The 14,244-nt window shown below is 39.3% G+C and overlaps 1 protein-coding gene across 1 annotated transcript in view; it reads right to left on the reverse strand.

Moving 5' to 3' along the window:
• The window catches only part of LOC101862352 (probable spore coat protein DDB_G0283555), a gene marked incomplete at its 5' end in the record, with an annotated part of 19,416 nt that overhangs the window by 2,838 nt on the left and 2,334 nt on the right, over positions 1–14,244 (reverse strand). Inside the window, 5 exon segments of the mRNA XM_005099981.2 lie at positions 4,392–4,476; positions 5,671–5,777; positions 7,612–7,722; positions 8,847–8,934; positions 10,118–10,276. Coding sequence (XP_005100038.1) covers positions 4,392–4,476; positions 5,671–5,777; positions 7,612–7,722; positions 8,847–8,934; positions 10,118–10,276 — 550 coding nt within the window.

Here is a 14,244-nt window from a genome sequence, read left to right on the forward strand (position 1 = left end):
CCACATATGGCCTAAATAAGGTAAGGGAGGGGGGTTTAGCTTATTTGGGCCACAGTGTGGCCTAAATAAGATAAGGGAGGGGGGTTTAGCTTATTTAGGCCACACTGTGGCCTAAATAAGGTAAGGGAGGGGGGTTTAGCTTATTTAGGCCACACATGCTCAAACTACCAGGGGACACCCTTTTAAGGCAACTGAGTTCGTTCCACTTTCATAATGGTGCACCTTTCTCATTTAGTACAGTTTTGTCTCAGTGTACAACTTATATATATCATAATGAATATTGTAAGAACAAAGCACGATACGCAAAGTTTTGCTCAATCTCAATGGTTTGAAAGAGGGCCAGATTTTTCCTTCATGGAGGGGCAAAATCTAGGCTACCATTTTGGCACACTTTGGTCAAGTAAAAAGGTCAAATCCTCCGAATGGACTTCCGGGTCAAATTTGGGGTATAAAAAGTGTGTACACAACGTGGCTGAGTCAAAGTTACACTATCTTTGCCTGGGTGGCACTCTCTCGTACTGTCTCGTAGTAGTACATCTCTTGTACTGTCTAGTAGTAGTAGCCTACATGTAGATGTAGTAGTAGTAGTAGCAAAGATCGAGAAGAATCTTTGGTAGTAGATTCTATCTAGTAGGCAGTTTAGTGAACGTGCACGCGGCAGGGCGAATCGGCCTCGATAAGCCCCGTAGACCTTTGTGATCGGCCACGAAGCCTTGTGTTTTGATGGGTCTAAACAACTTAGTGTTAATCGCACTGCCACATCCGACAGGCCTTTATCTTTTTAAAAGGAAAAGAAATGGTCATCAAAATGGTTGAATTTGCGTGAAAATCGATTCGGTAGAACTGTAACTATTAAAATTTGCTTCTGAAAACAAGTTACAAGGCCATTTTTATAACTCGATGAGATAAAAACTACTGGCTGTATTATTCTGTATAAATTATAAAACTTCAGGACGTATTATTATTTTCCAACATCTTTTGCCGCCTTAGCTGTAGAGGTTGAAGTTTTCACAACACTAATAGATCTAGTAATAGGGCTTTCCGTAAAAAATGCATAGATCTACAAAAGCCGAACCACCGAATCGACCGGTCAGCGACCCGGGCCCCCCGCTCTCCCCTGCACACTGTGATAACATGTTGCTTCGGTATAATTATTCAACTATTAATACGTGCTGCTATGGCAATTGGGATGTACTGACTGACAAAGCGATTCACAGTTTTGTTTTTATTTTACCATATATTTGACTTTAATAGTGCAGGTGATAGCTAGATCTAGATCTAGATTCCCTGTCTAGAATCAGTAGTAGCAGACAAATGTTAGAAGCAGCCAGAGAGCCTACAACTGCTAGATCTAGATCTAACTCATTGCTATGCCTTTGGGCTTTGGAATTGAAATAAAACGAATTGCACAGTTCTAGTTAATTTTAGATTCAGCAACTATCTGTATTTCCAGAATTAATAATAACAAATCTCACCATAACAATCACTTTTACTTTTATTAGAATAATTAGATCAACTTTTTTTTCTAAAATCTGTTTTGCGCAAACTTAAGACTTTCTCTACGTGTAGAGCACAGAATTTACATTGTGAGGCTCTGCTCAGTCTTTTATTTTTAAGTATATACTTAATAAAATGCGTATAGATATAGATCTATATACTCATTTTATGTTATTTTCTGGATATTGTTAAAAACGGGGTCTACCTAGCAAAATACTAGGTTTTAGGACAGGTGGACCCCGGGGTCACCGTAGTGAAATACATGTAAGTAGATTTATTTAAAGATTAGTAGACCCCGGGGTCACCGTAGTGAAATAAGTAGGTTTAATTTTAAAAGGATTGGTGGACCCCGGAGTCACCATAGCCGTAGAGGAATAAGAAGGTTTAATTAAGAATTGGTGGACCCCCGGGACACCGTGATTAAACCTACTTATTTTACTACGGTGACCGCATGGTCCACCTATTCTAAAACCTAACTAGTATTAAATTTCGTTAGGTAGACCCTGGGGTCCACCTTAAACCTAAACCTTCCTATTTCACTACGTCGACTCCTGGGTCCACCAATCCTTAAAATTAAACCTAGATCTACATGTACTTATTTCACTACGTTGACCCCAGGGTCCACCAAACCTTAATTAAACCTAGATCTACTTATAATTTCACTACGTTGACCCAGGGGTCCACCAATCCTTATTAATTTAAACCTAGATCTACTTATAATTTCACTACGTTGACCACGGGCTCCGCCAGTCTTACTATAAAATAAACTGAGATCTACTTATTTCACTATGTTGACCCCGGGGTCCACCGATCCTTAGTCAAACCTAGATCTACTTATTTCACTACGCTGATTCCAGGGTTCACATCCTAAAACAGCATTTTGTTAGGTAGACCCCGCGGTCCACCTATCCTTTTGGGGCTAGATAGACCCCGTGGTCCGCCTATCCACTTCCTTGATAATAACTGGAAAACATGCCAGTTGTCATGAATAGTGAAGAAAAATGTGAAAAAAAAAAGATAACGAGGTAGACGATAATTTGTCAAAAAAATTGCAAGTGCAAGTGAAAATCATAAGATAATTTTGTTATTTTCTGGTGATCTTTTCACGGTTTATAAAATGTTCCAGTGGGCTTACTACTAGATCTATGTCTCTGAAAAACATTTTGCTTGATTTTATTAGCTTTTTTCATGTACTTGAAAGCATAGAATAAAATAGTTTCACACAAATGTATGCACAATACCTTAAAAAAGAAAGATAAGGTCATTGTTGTTGTTGTTTTTTTAACGGAATCCGTTTTACGTTGAAAAAAGCGCTAAAAACAAGTTTAAATTTTTTAAAGAATGCCCATAATATTAGGAATCCGAAATTACTACCTTGATCTAGTTTGCTGACTCTTTAATAACCATGAGCTGTTAAGAAAAAAAGAGAATGATATAGGATTTGTCTAAATATGACCATTATTATTGGCATTAGTAAGATATTGCCCATTTTGTCCAATTATCCTTGCAGGTTTTAATCACCCTGTACTGCACCTCAATAAGCACAAAAAGAATATTTCTGTGACTTTGTATAAAGGTGTTTTGTAGTTGAGTTCTATGTAAAATTCTCAACAAAATAATGTACATTTGGACCGTACAACTGAGATAGACACTCATGCACACAATAACATTCACACATTACACACATACAAACACACTACTACATTTACTCTCTCTCTCTCTAGATCTCTCTCTCTCTCTCTCACCACAACCACACACAAAACAAACACATACACACACACACACACAACTCTTACACTTGGTCCACTTATTTAGAATCATCCTCTATTTTGAAATAATCCCCCGCACTAAATAAAAAGATCAGTAGAATCTCGACCTTCCGAATCCATGGTTAGTTCAAGAAATCTACCATATGATGTGGCCTAAATAAGGTAAGGGAGGGGGGTTTAGCTTATTTGGGCCACAGTGTGGCCTAAATAAGGTAAGGGAGGGGGGTTTAGCTTATTTAGGCCACACTGTGGCCCAAATAAGGTCACCCAAAATATTAATACATGACATGATGTTACTAGTTAGTTTTGCCTTTTGAATGTTATGGAAGACAAGTAGTCAAAGAAAAGGTCCTTTGCACGTGCACTACCGGTGCATCTCACTCTCTATCTCTCTCTCTCTCACTCTCTCTCTCTCTCTCTCTCTCTGTCTCTATCTCTCTCCCCCCCTTTTTCTTCCTCCTCCACCCCCACCCACCCCACCACCCTCTTTCTTCGAATGAGAAGTCGAAATGCTCTTTACCCGGAATGAACAATTTCGATGTCAAATCTCTTCCTGTGTCCAGAGCTTGAACCAATAGAGATCCATAAACGCAAGAGATAAATTTTATAGAGGAAGTCTTTGATAAGATAGCCAATCAACTTTTAATGCACATGTCATGTATTTTTTTTATTATTATGGTATAGGGTGTTACGGCGCTCCCAACTGCATAATGTCATATGAGCGCCAAGGGGTGGGTGTCAACAGAGAAGTCTTTACAGGGAATCAGACTTACTCTGCTCACCTCTCTAGCTTCAACAGCACAAGGTCTGCTTCAACTATCAAGGCACCCCGGAAATAGCAGGTCACAAGAGTGGGACAAACATTCAAAAGAAGTAGAGGAAAATGACAACAGTAAGGATTAGGAAAGAAAAAGCTGCCGTTCCCTGTTGTTATAGATCAGGCACAGTTATGACTCAAGAGCGTGACATGAATCAGTCCATTTACAATTCTACTGTGCTTGAAACAGAAATGTCCCCCCTTTGGGATTGACCTAAAGACACTACAGTCAGTGGCACTGCCCCGGGGGGAACATGTCATGTATACATGTACTAATAGTACTATCATTCATTATTGTTCACACTCACTGGGTACACACTGTGATCTCGGGAAGCAAGGGTAGCTTGTACACTCCTCATGTATCAGACGACACTCTTGTCCTGACGGGCACGTCTGTTGGAGACATGATGTGTTACATCATACGTTTAGAGCAGAGATGTGTTATAAATACATGTACATGTACTTTTATCACCTCTTTGGGTTAAAGTTAGAGTCATTGTCGTCAAATTGTGCAGTATAATATATGTTATGATATATATAGTCGTGTACAGATGGTACTATATCAGAGTCCACCATCAAGGATATTGCAGTTCAAGTCTATAGGCCCCTCCCCCCACCCCACAAAAAGTTATATAATTATAATGTTCTGGCTTTCTGAGAGGTGTTAAAGTTGAACCAATGTCAAGATGCACTCACGAGTTGAGAGCACGGGTGTTGAGCCTTTACCAGGCTGTACTCACGAGTTGAAAGCACAGGTTTTGAACCCATGCATGTACCAAGTACAGTGGAAACCTGATATAAAAGAGATGGTGGGACCAGAGAAGAAGTCCTGTTATATCAGATCCCTGTTAAATCAGAAATGCAAGGGAAGTATGCATTTGTGGACTAATCCAGCTATTTTTATTCATGGGTAGTTTCCCTTGCACACTGCAACCCTCTCACGTGGCCATGTGGCAGGCCTGCGCATGACACATTACGCGTGCGTGTAGCAAGGTAGGGATAGATCGACGAGGTCTGCTGCACACCGCAGCTCTCTCTCTGTCTCTCTCTCTCTCTCTCTCTCTCTCTCTCTCTCTCTCTCTCTCTCTCTCTTTTCACCCTCTGCGTGTGCTTGCTCCATCACTGCGTTACTCTTTCTCTCTCTCTTACTTTTTACACATTGTTAACGAGACTTTGTCCCTGCTATTATAACCGACTGGGCTCCGATGGGGCCCTGTTATTGCCAATAATTTTTAATAGAAACAAAGAGTGGGAAAAGACGGGGATTTAAAAAATTCCTGTAATTACCGGATCCCTGTTATTACCGGGCCTGTTATATATTATGGTTTCCACTGTAGTTCACACAAGTTAAGAGCACCGGTTTTGAATCCATACCATGTAGTTCAAACAAGTTGAGGGCACGGGTTTTGAAACCCTTACGAAATGATAGCCTACTCACGAGTTGAGAGCACGGGTGTAAAACCCACTCCAAGTCCAAGTGGTACTCACAAGTTGAGCGCACGCGGGTGGAACCTAAGCTTATTACTTATTATACCAAGTGGTACTCACGAGGATTTTGAACCTATACATGTACCAAGCGGTACTCACAAGTTGAGAACACGGGTGTTGAGGTTCGGGGTTGCACTTACAGGTCGGGCATCCATCAACCATGACATTGCCGTAGGCGCAAAAGATGTCACAGGTTGGTCCACAGGCTGGGGACGTTGAAGTCAAAGATTGAATAAAACAGTCCAACAACTTGACAACAGCAACATGTATTACAATCTGCCCTCGCGGTTTTATGCACCCGTCATCATTTTTTGCATACAATGGAAACCATATATAACAGGCCCGTTAATAACAGGGATTTTTAAAATCCCCGTTTTTTCCTACTCTTTGTCTCTATTAAAAGTTATCGGAAATAACAGGGCCTCATCGGAGCCCAACCGGTTATTGCAGGGACAAAGGCTCGTTAACAATGAGTAAAAAGTAAAAGAGAGAGAGGGAGAGACAGAGAGAGATGTGTAGATCTAAGCCTACTTTTTTCATTATGGCCACCAACGACGTTAAGCGCAAGAGAAAATGCCTTTCAATTGACAAAATATACGAAATAACCCAGGCTGTTGACCAAAAGCAAGCTTCACTGGTAGAGATTTGTCGTCAGTTCGACATTCCACAAGGGTCGATTCACACCACTATCGAGGATAGAGAGAAGATAGTGGCACCATACTCCAATTCCAATGGAAACTTTGCTCCGGATCGAAAGAAGATGAGACTACCCGATGCAGATGCTGTGGACCAAGCTCTTCTGGTGTTGTTTAAGGAGGCAAGGAGAAATGTGGTGCCAAAACCTCTGTTCGTGGGTACTTGTGGCAAGGGAAACTACCCATGAATAAGTACAGCTGAATTAGTCCACAAATGCTTACTTTCCTTGCATGTCTGATTTAACAGGGATCGGATATAACAGGACTTTTTTAAATCTACTCCCACCATCCCTGTTATATCAGGTTTCCACTGTAATTTAATTAATTTCTGATTATTTTCCTTTATCACTCTTTGTTAAAATTATCAGAATCATACAATTTCACATTTGTGGGCTCAATTTGCATAATTACAGAATTTATCTTGCTTAAAACGACGGGGACAGTACAATAAGGTATAATGAGACTGAACGTGATCCAACGCCATTTTAGGTTATTTTTAGAAAAACAAATGGATTTTCCCTTCCGAGAATAATCGAAAATCGATACTTGTATAATAAATTATGTTTCACCAAAGATTCTGTACAATATTTGGTTTCACTAACAAGAGCACCGTGAGTTAGACCTTCATTTGACCAAGAGGTGTGGCAGGCTTTTTTTTCCCAAGCTTAACGATCTCTCAAATTCAACCAAAATTGGAGATAGACCAATCTTATTCAAAGTTATTCTCAATGGCGCATACATGATAATAAATACATATATAAATTGGTGTTGGTAGTATAATATCAATACGTGCACTTGTAGCCTGCACGAGATTCCTGTAAAAGGGGACTAGGTGATTAATTTGGTAATTACAGCCGACTACGGATGAGTTGATGTCATCGGAGGTTTGGGAAAAAAAATATAATATAAAGAATTTATTACATTACATGAGTTATGGTAGGAGATCATGATTTATCTTTCTTGTGAAATTGCCAATTTGTAATCACGAGTTGATTAGTGAGGGATATGGATATACTCAAAAGTGTTCAGAAGGAGTGAAGTGGGAAGAGTAAATTAATTGTTGGGGATACGTACTCAAACTAAATAGATGATGGGCCTACTGGTTATCCAAAAATATAATTTAAAGAACGTTCAAACAGGCCAGTTTGGTTTATTGATGTCATTTATCGTCTCAATGAAGAAAGGAAGGGTAAGTTAGCAAGAGTACAGTAACTGCCAGAGACAGATACACAGGCAGGCAGATGCCGCACGTATGGTGTGAAAAAAAGGGGGGGGGGGGGAAGGCAGGTCTACATATGAACAGAAGGGGCAAAAGAGAGACCAATATCACGAAAAGTTATCTCACATTTCTTGGGCACACAGTTACAGACGTCGCAGCCCTTGGGGTTCGTAGCTCTCTTGAAGCCAGGTGGACAGTACTTGGAGGGACATTTGAGGGCCGGACATCGCACTTTCTCTGTACGTAGAGAGAATGATATAATAATGACAAGAACAACAACAATAATCATATTAATAATAATAATAATATTAATAACAATAATAATAATAGGCCTAATAATAATAATAATAATAATAATAATAATAATAATAATATAATAATAATAATAATAATAAATAATAATAATAATAATAAATAATAATAATAATAATAAATAATAATAATAATAATAATAATAATAATAATAATAATAATAATAATAATAATAATAAAACAATAACTTCACTTTTTTTACTTTTACCTTTATCCCCCGCTTATACCCGTTTGGGTGTCGCGGGAAGAAAGAGACGTGTCTCTGTCGCCAGCCGGAAAGCTCGGGACAGGGGGATGTGGTGGGTAGTTAGTGTTTCCCTGACTTCATCTATCCCGGTCTTTTTCAGTCGCCCTCTAGCCTTGTTGCCTTCGATTTTTTTATGTAGGCACGTTGTGCAGGATGGTGTGTTGGTAATCGTATGAGATGTCCAAACCATTTGATTCTTTGGTGTTGTATGTGAGGATTGACATCATTTGAGCCCACCATTTCTCTGATTACATGTACTAAGTTTCTGATTTTGTCTCGCCTGGTCTTGTTTACTGCGTTTCTAAGGCATCGCATTTCACATGTTGTCTTTCTTTGCTCTAACTCTAATGTCTTGTTCGTGGTTCATGTTTGGCAACAATAATAATAACGATCATCATCATCATCATCATCATCATCATCATCATCATCATCATCATCATCATCACCATCATCATCATCCTCCTCCTCCTCCTCCTCCTCCGCCCCGCTCCTCCTCCTCCCCGCTCCTCCTCCTCCTCCTCATCATCATCATAATCATCATCTCCTTCATCATCGTCACCATCATCATCACCATAGATTGTATTCGTAAGCTCTGAGCGTACATCAATGGCATGATCACTGACTTAAACCACTCACTCTCACACAAAAGAAAAAAATATTTCATGAAAACAAGAAAACCAGTTCGACCACATAAGGAAGAATTTTCTCAGCCTTTCATCAATTATATACAGCATTGAAAACAAGACACGTCAGTATCTGCTGCTGAAACACCCCAGCACACGTCTTTCCTTCAGAAACTTACTCTCAGGAATACAGTTTGCCTGTAGAGCGCATGGTGGGTTGGGACACACTGTCTCTTCTTCTTTGCAGGAATAGCCCTCTCCACACACCTGCGGAAATATTTCACTCATTTACTTACAATACAATGTATCTGTCCCAGTCGTTTTATACAAAAAACATAATTCTGAAATTATTTAAACTAAGCCCAAAAATGTTAAATTATGCGATTCTGTTAATTTTAAGAAAGAATGGTAAAGGAATATTATCAGAAATTATGCAAAAAATGATCAAATTTTGCTAAATTATGCGGAGTGCATAAAACCACGGGGACAGATTTATTAAAAATATGTTCTCTTCTTTGCATATTATCTTATAGTATATTTTATATAGTATGCAAAATTTATAGCGGTGAGGGTGGGTGGTTGGTGGATGCTCTGGTGTGGTTTGCTCCTTCTTTCCTATCAAACATCTGTCGTCTTTATCTCCCCTCCTCCTTTTTTGTGTTTGTTACTCACTTGTAACGCCTCTAGTCTTCGGCACTTATATGACCTTATTGTGTTGCAAGTGCCGTAAAACACTTACTAAAACTATTTTTTTTAAAATAGCGGTGAGCAATGAAAGCTGTTGTTAATGTCAGTATTAATGTTTTAAGTGCTGTTGTTGTGGTGGTGGTGGTTTTCGTTATTGTTATTATGAAATGTTATTTTCCGCAATGGTAATGATGATAGTGGTATTTGGTGGTGGTTGTGATTGATTGTCTTTGCTATCTGCGTTGTCGTCGTTATTTTTGGCTAATGGATTCGGTGTCTATTTTTAGCTTTAAGTAAGGTTTGCACCGAGAGAGAGAGGTCATTTCTCATTGGCATAAAAGGCTACACCAGTGACATCTTTTGTATTTATTCAGCCTTTATGTCACAGGACTGACAACACACACACACACACACACACACACACACACACACACACACACATACACACACACACACACACACACACACACAAACACACACACACACTTGTAGCCAGCTTTATACATTTTCAATTATCTAAACTTTATCTGCGGGGTCATGAAAACACCCATGATGAAAAAAGCCTGATTTCTGCAACTAATACTAATACGCTATGCTAAACAACCGAACAAACGAATGCTGATTTCTGTCGTTTAGAGCACTTGCATGTTATACACAGAGGAGCCGTTTTGGGAGGGTTTTTTTGTTATTGCTTAGAAGCTACGCCTAACTGGTGAAAAGGGTAAGAAGAACAAGAACAAGAGGAAGAATCAAGGAAACTCACCACTCGATCACAAGGACGGGGGAACATGCAGGTTTTGATACAGCCGCGGTAGCAGCACTGGCCCCCTGGCGGGCACGAGTCGTCACTGGAACATGTTTCGATTGGTTTTCCAGCCAGACACGTCAGCGGTTCTCTGGGGCAGCTCCACAGCTTGTCAATCTGTTGACAGAAGGAAGTATATCAGCTACATTATTAATCTGTCCCCGTCGTTTTATGCAAGAAAAATTCTGAAACTATGCAAACTGAGCCCCCAAAAATGTGAAATTATGCGATTCTGGGTTTTAAAAAAATTATATATACAAAGAATGGTAAAGGAAAATAATCAGAAATTATGCAAAAAAATGATCAAATTTTGCTAAAATTATGCGGGGTGCATAAAACCAGGGGGACAGCATTTTAAACCTTAGAACCGGTAGTTAATTACTTCACTTATGTTTGGATTGGCACTGTCGTTTTCATATTTCATAGTATTGTGTATTTATTTATAGTTGCTGCTACTACATGACTACACGTACCACCATCGTTGTTGTTAACTTTGATTGTGATAATGATGAGTGATATGAGAATACATAGCCGAAGGGATCAAAGAGTGTTCTGTCCGTGAAAAATGAGAACCGAGAGGAATTGGAGAAGTTTGTTGCAAAATCTACAGTGGTGCCCCCACGGTCAGCCACACTATGAGAGAGGGAAGTGAAGGTGAAGGTCCGAAAGGAGTTAAAGTTTAGCCTGCTAAAATTACAACAACTGCATTCCACAGTCTCACCCCCCCCCCTCCCCACGGCCCTCCTCCCAAACCTCATTTTCTTTTCTGATGTGGAATAAATCTACCATATATAGAAGTAACTTATAGTTGTTGCATTTTACACAAACCTGGTGTACTCTCAAACACTAGAGCTATTCTGCTCGACCTTGGTTTTAGATACCTCTCGTACGCCTACTTGGAAAATGCCTAAAATGTGAAGCCACTACAGAAAGCGGTAATTACCAAAGTAAATCTTTAGTCGGTTAAATGTTCTGAGAAGCTTTCATTTGCCGCTAGTGAATTATCATTGATGTTGACTATGACCATAATATTATGAAGCTATCTGCTTAATGCTGTCCCCGTTGTTTTATGCAAGAAAAATTCTGAAATTATGCAAACTGGGCCCAAAAGTGTGAAATTATGCAATTCTGTTAATTTTAACAAAGAATGATAAAGGAAAATAATCTGAAATTTGGCAAAAAATGATCAAATTATGCTAAATTATTGGGGGTGCATAAAACCGCGTGGACAGATAATGTGTTAATAGATGTATGTGTAACTGTCAAAAGCGGAGTGCGTTTAGGTTGTCAAACAACTTACATGTACTTGTTCCTAACAGTAATGATAGACGTATACACAGGTTAAAGTTTCACCAATTATTTGACTTGTCAAAGCAAATGTGAGGCAGTGTTGTGGAATCAGGCTCTCGTCAAAATAATAAATCGAAAACATCAGTTTTCTCCCTGCTTAGCAATTTTTATCAAATTTTTGTTTTTTGTCTCAACACCTTTTATGTCCATTTACAAACACATTCCTTTGAGGATTTCACCGAAAACTTTGATTAAAGGCACAACAATATAAATTTACAGTTTCCATGGACTCTCTAGCTTTGGAATTTACCAAGCTTTGGCGGCCATTTTCTCCCTAATTTTACCTCATCAGGTGACCCCCACCTCCTTCTATCCAAAATATCTCCACTTCTATTGAAGATGGATGGGTAAACTTTTCGTTGAAAGCAAGACAAATGAACAAGCTGTAAGATGATACCAATAACTCAATATGCCCAAAAATTGACGAGAGCCTGATTTCACCACGCTGCCTCACAAATGAGCATATCATAAACTTCTGAGAGGACTGTTTTCACTATAAAGTCTTTAGATGTTTGTTTTGAAATATAAACATTTAGACCTATCATAGTGGAGGAAAGAATCTTGACCGAGTTTAGAGGAAACTGTCTAGAATAAACTATACGTAATCTATTATTTGCCGGTTAGTGACACAATTGTTATTTTATCTCTCGTAAACTGATCCGAATTTCCATCGGAATCTCTCTGTGAAACGATGTTTTTATATTAACTCATAACTGCAAAAGATATTATGTCAAAAATACCATATCATTATAAAGATAATCCTGGTCGAAGATATTAAGGAGGCTTCTAAGTGAAGCAAGTGTCGGCCTTTGGGGTAGAATTATTTAACTTGGTATACTGTCACTGGCCCGTGAAAGGACAACGGTGGAATTTGATTGGCCCACCACAGGACAGCGATAAAAAGGTGAAATGTGATGAATGGTTCGTCAGAGGAAAGTGGTGTAAGTTTTGTGTGATTGGCCCAGGAGAGGACAACGGTTAAATAATGTACGTGAAATGTGATTGGTGAGTGAGAGGGTAGTCGTGGATAGGTGGAATGTGGTTGGCTCGTCAGAGGACAGCAGAATAAGGTGAAATGTGATGATTGGTTTGTCAGAGGACAGCGGTATGTAGGTGAAAAGAGATGATTGGTTCGTCAGAGAACAGCGGTATACAGGTAAAATTTGATGATTGGCCCATCAGAAGACATCGATGTAAGTATTGTGTGATTGGCTCATGAGAGGACAGCAGTATAATAATATACTGTAGGTGAAATATGATCGGCCAGTGAGAAGTCAATGGTATAAAGGTGTACTGTGATTTGTCCGTGAGTGGGCAGTGACATGTAGATTTAATGTGATTGGACTGTGAGAAGACAGCGTTGAATTTGAAAAAAAAGGGAATCATGAAAGAGTAGCAAGTACTTCGATATTTGTGATGCATGCTGACTAATTAAGTTACTTCTTGCAATCTACAAATGGAGATAGTGGCCAAATATCGACGCAAGGGTCAAACTTGTAGATTTTCTATTGATGCCATGTTCTTTAAGTATATCTTGCCTTTTATTATTCCAAACTCAGAAATTGTAAAAACTCCACCTATAAGCGTGATGTATCTATTTCCATTGGGCTCGAATCCGAGAAGTAACTCATTTTGTCAGCACGCTTCACATTTCTTTTTCCCCTACCCCCCACCCCCGCGCGCTTGGAATCCCGATTACAGCGATTTGTAAAAGGAATTCGCGAATTCAAGTCATCGGCAAGGTGTTAGAAGGGGTGCTATTGCATTGGAACACATGAGGGCGACTCAGATCTCGATTTCAGAATGTTCAACAAAAACTAAATTGGCTAAACGCGGGGGAAAAAAGAGCACGCTAAAATAAAACAAACAAACGATGTAGGCCTACAGTACTGTATTCTTGATATAGGCATAGAGTACGAACAAAAGACAGAGTAGAAAAGTCAAAGCGAAGGAAGCTGTTTCAGATAAGATTATTAATACATGAAATAATATTCATTACTTAAACACAACACAACATGACGTGTCTTCTAAATTATTATTCCTTTTCCTTTTTCAAGGTACCTTTCTGTACCCACACAGTGGCTCTTGTGGCTGTTTTTTAAATCAAGGAAAAATTAGAGAGAAAGTAGAAGCAGGGGAAGCAATAGTGAACAGTTTGCCTCATCAGGTCTGCTTTATGGGTGGTTTGCAGGCGCTCTGGTGTGGTTTGCTCCTTCTTTCCTGTCAAACATTTAGTGCCTTATCTTTCCTCCCTCTTTTCTTTTTATGTTACTCTAAACCAATACATCTAAACTTCGGCACTTATGTGGCCCAAGTACATGTATGTTGCAAGTTCCGTAAAACACTTATGGAATAAATCTAATTCAAATGTTTACTTGTTTGGCCCAGAACATTTTTTTTAAAAACCCGACTGATTAGTGCTCAAATTGTTTTAGCAACGAACAACAGCATGAGCTAAATTTTGAGTTTTGATAGTATACACCCCTTTACAGCATAATTTGGCTACCTAGAATGATGAATACTATTATATAAATACAAACGTCAGAGATATAGCCTAACTGTTGGTCGCGCTCAGTAGGTCTGTGTTCGATTTCAGAGTGGGGATCATGTTTATCAAGTATCTCGGTCTTTCTGCAGGGATTTTATTTCCCCTCTCAGCCAGGGTTGACCCCTGACATGCCGAGTCTGAAGGGCTTCTAAATGATATGAATGGCATCGATTTGGGAGGGGGGGGG

The sequence above is a fragment of the Aplysia californica genome, unplaced genomic scaffold (genome assembly GCF_000002075.1).
Source record: "Aplysia californica isolate F4 #8 unplaced genomic scaffold, AplCal3.0 scaffold00232, whole genome shotgun sequence".
NCBI lineage: Eukaryota > Metazoa > Mollusca > Gastropoda > Aplysiida > Aplysiidae > Aplysia > Aplysia californica.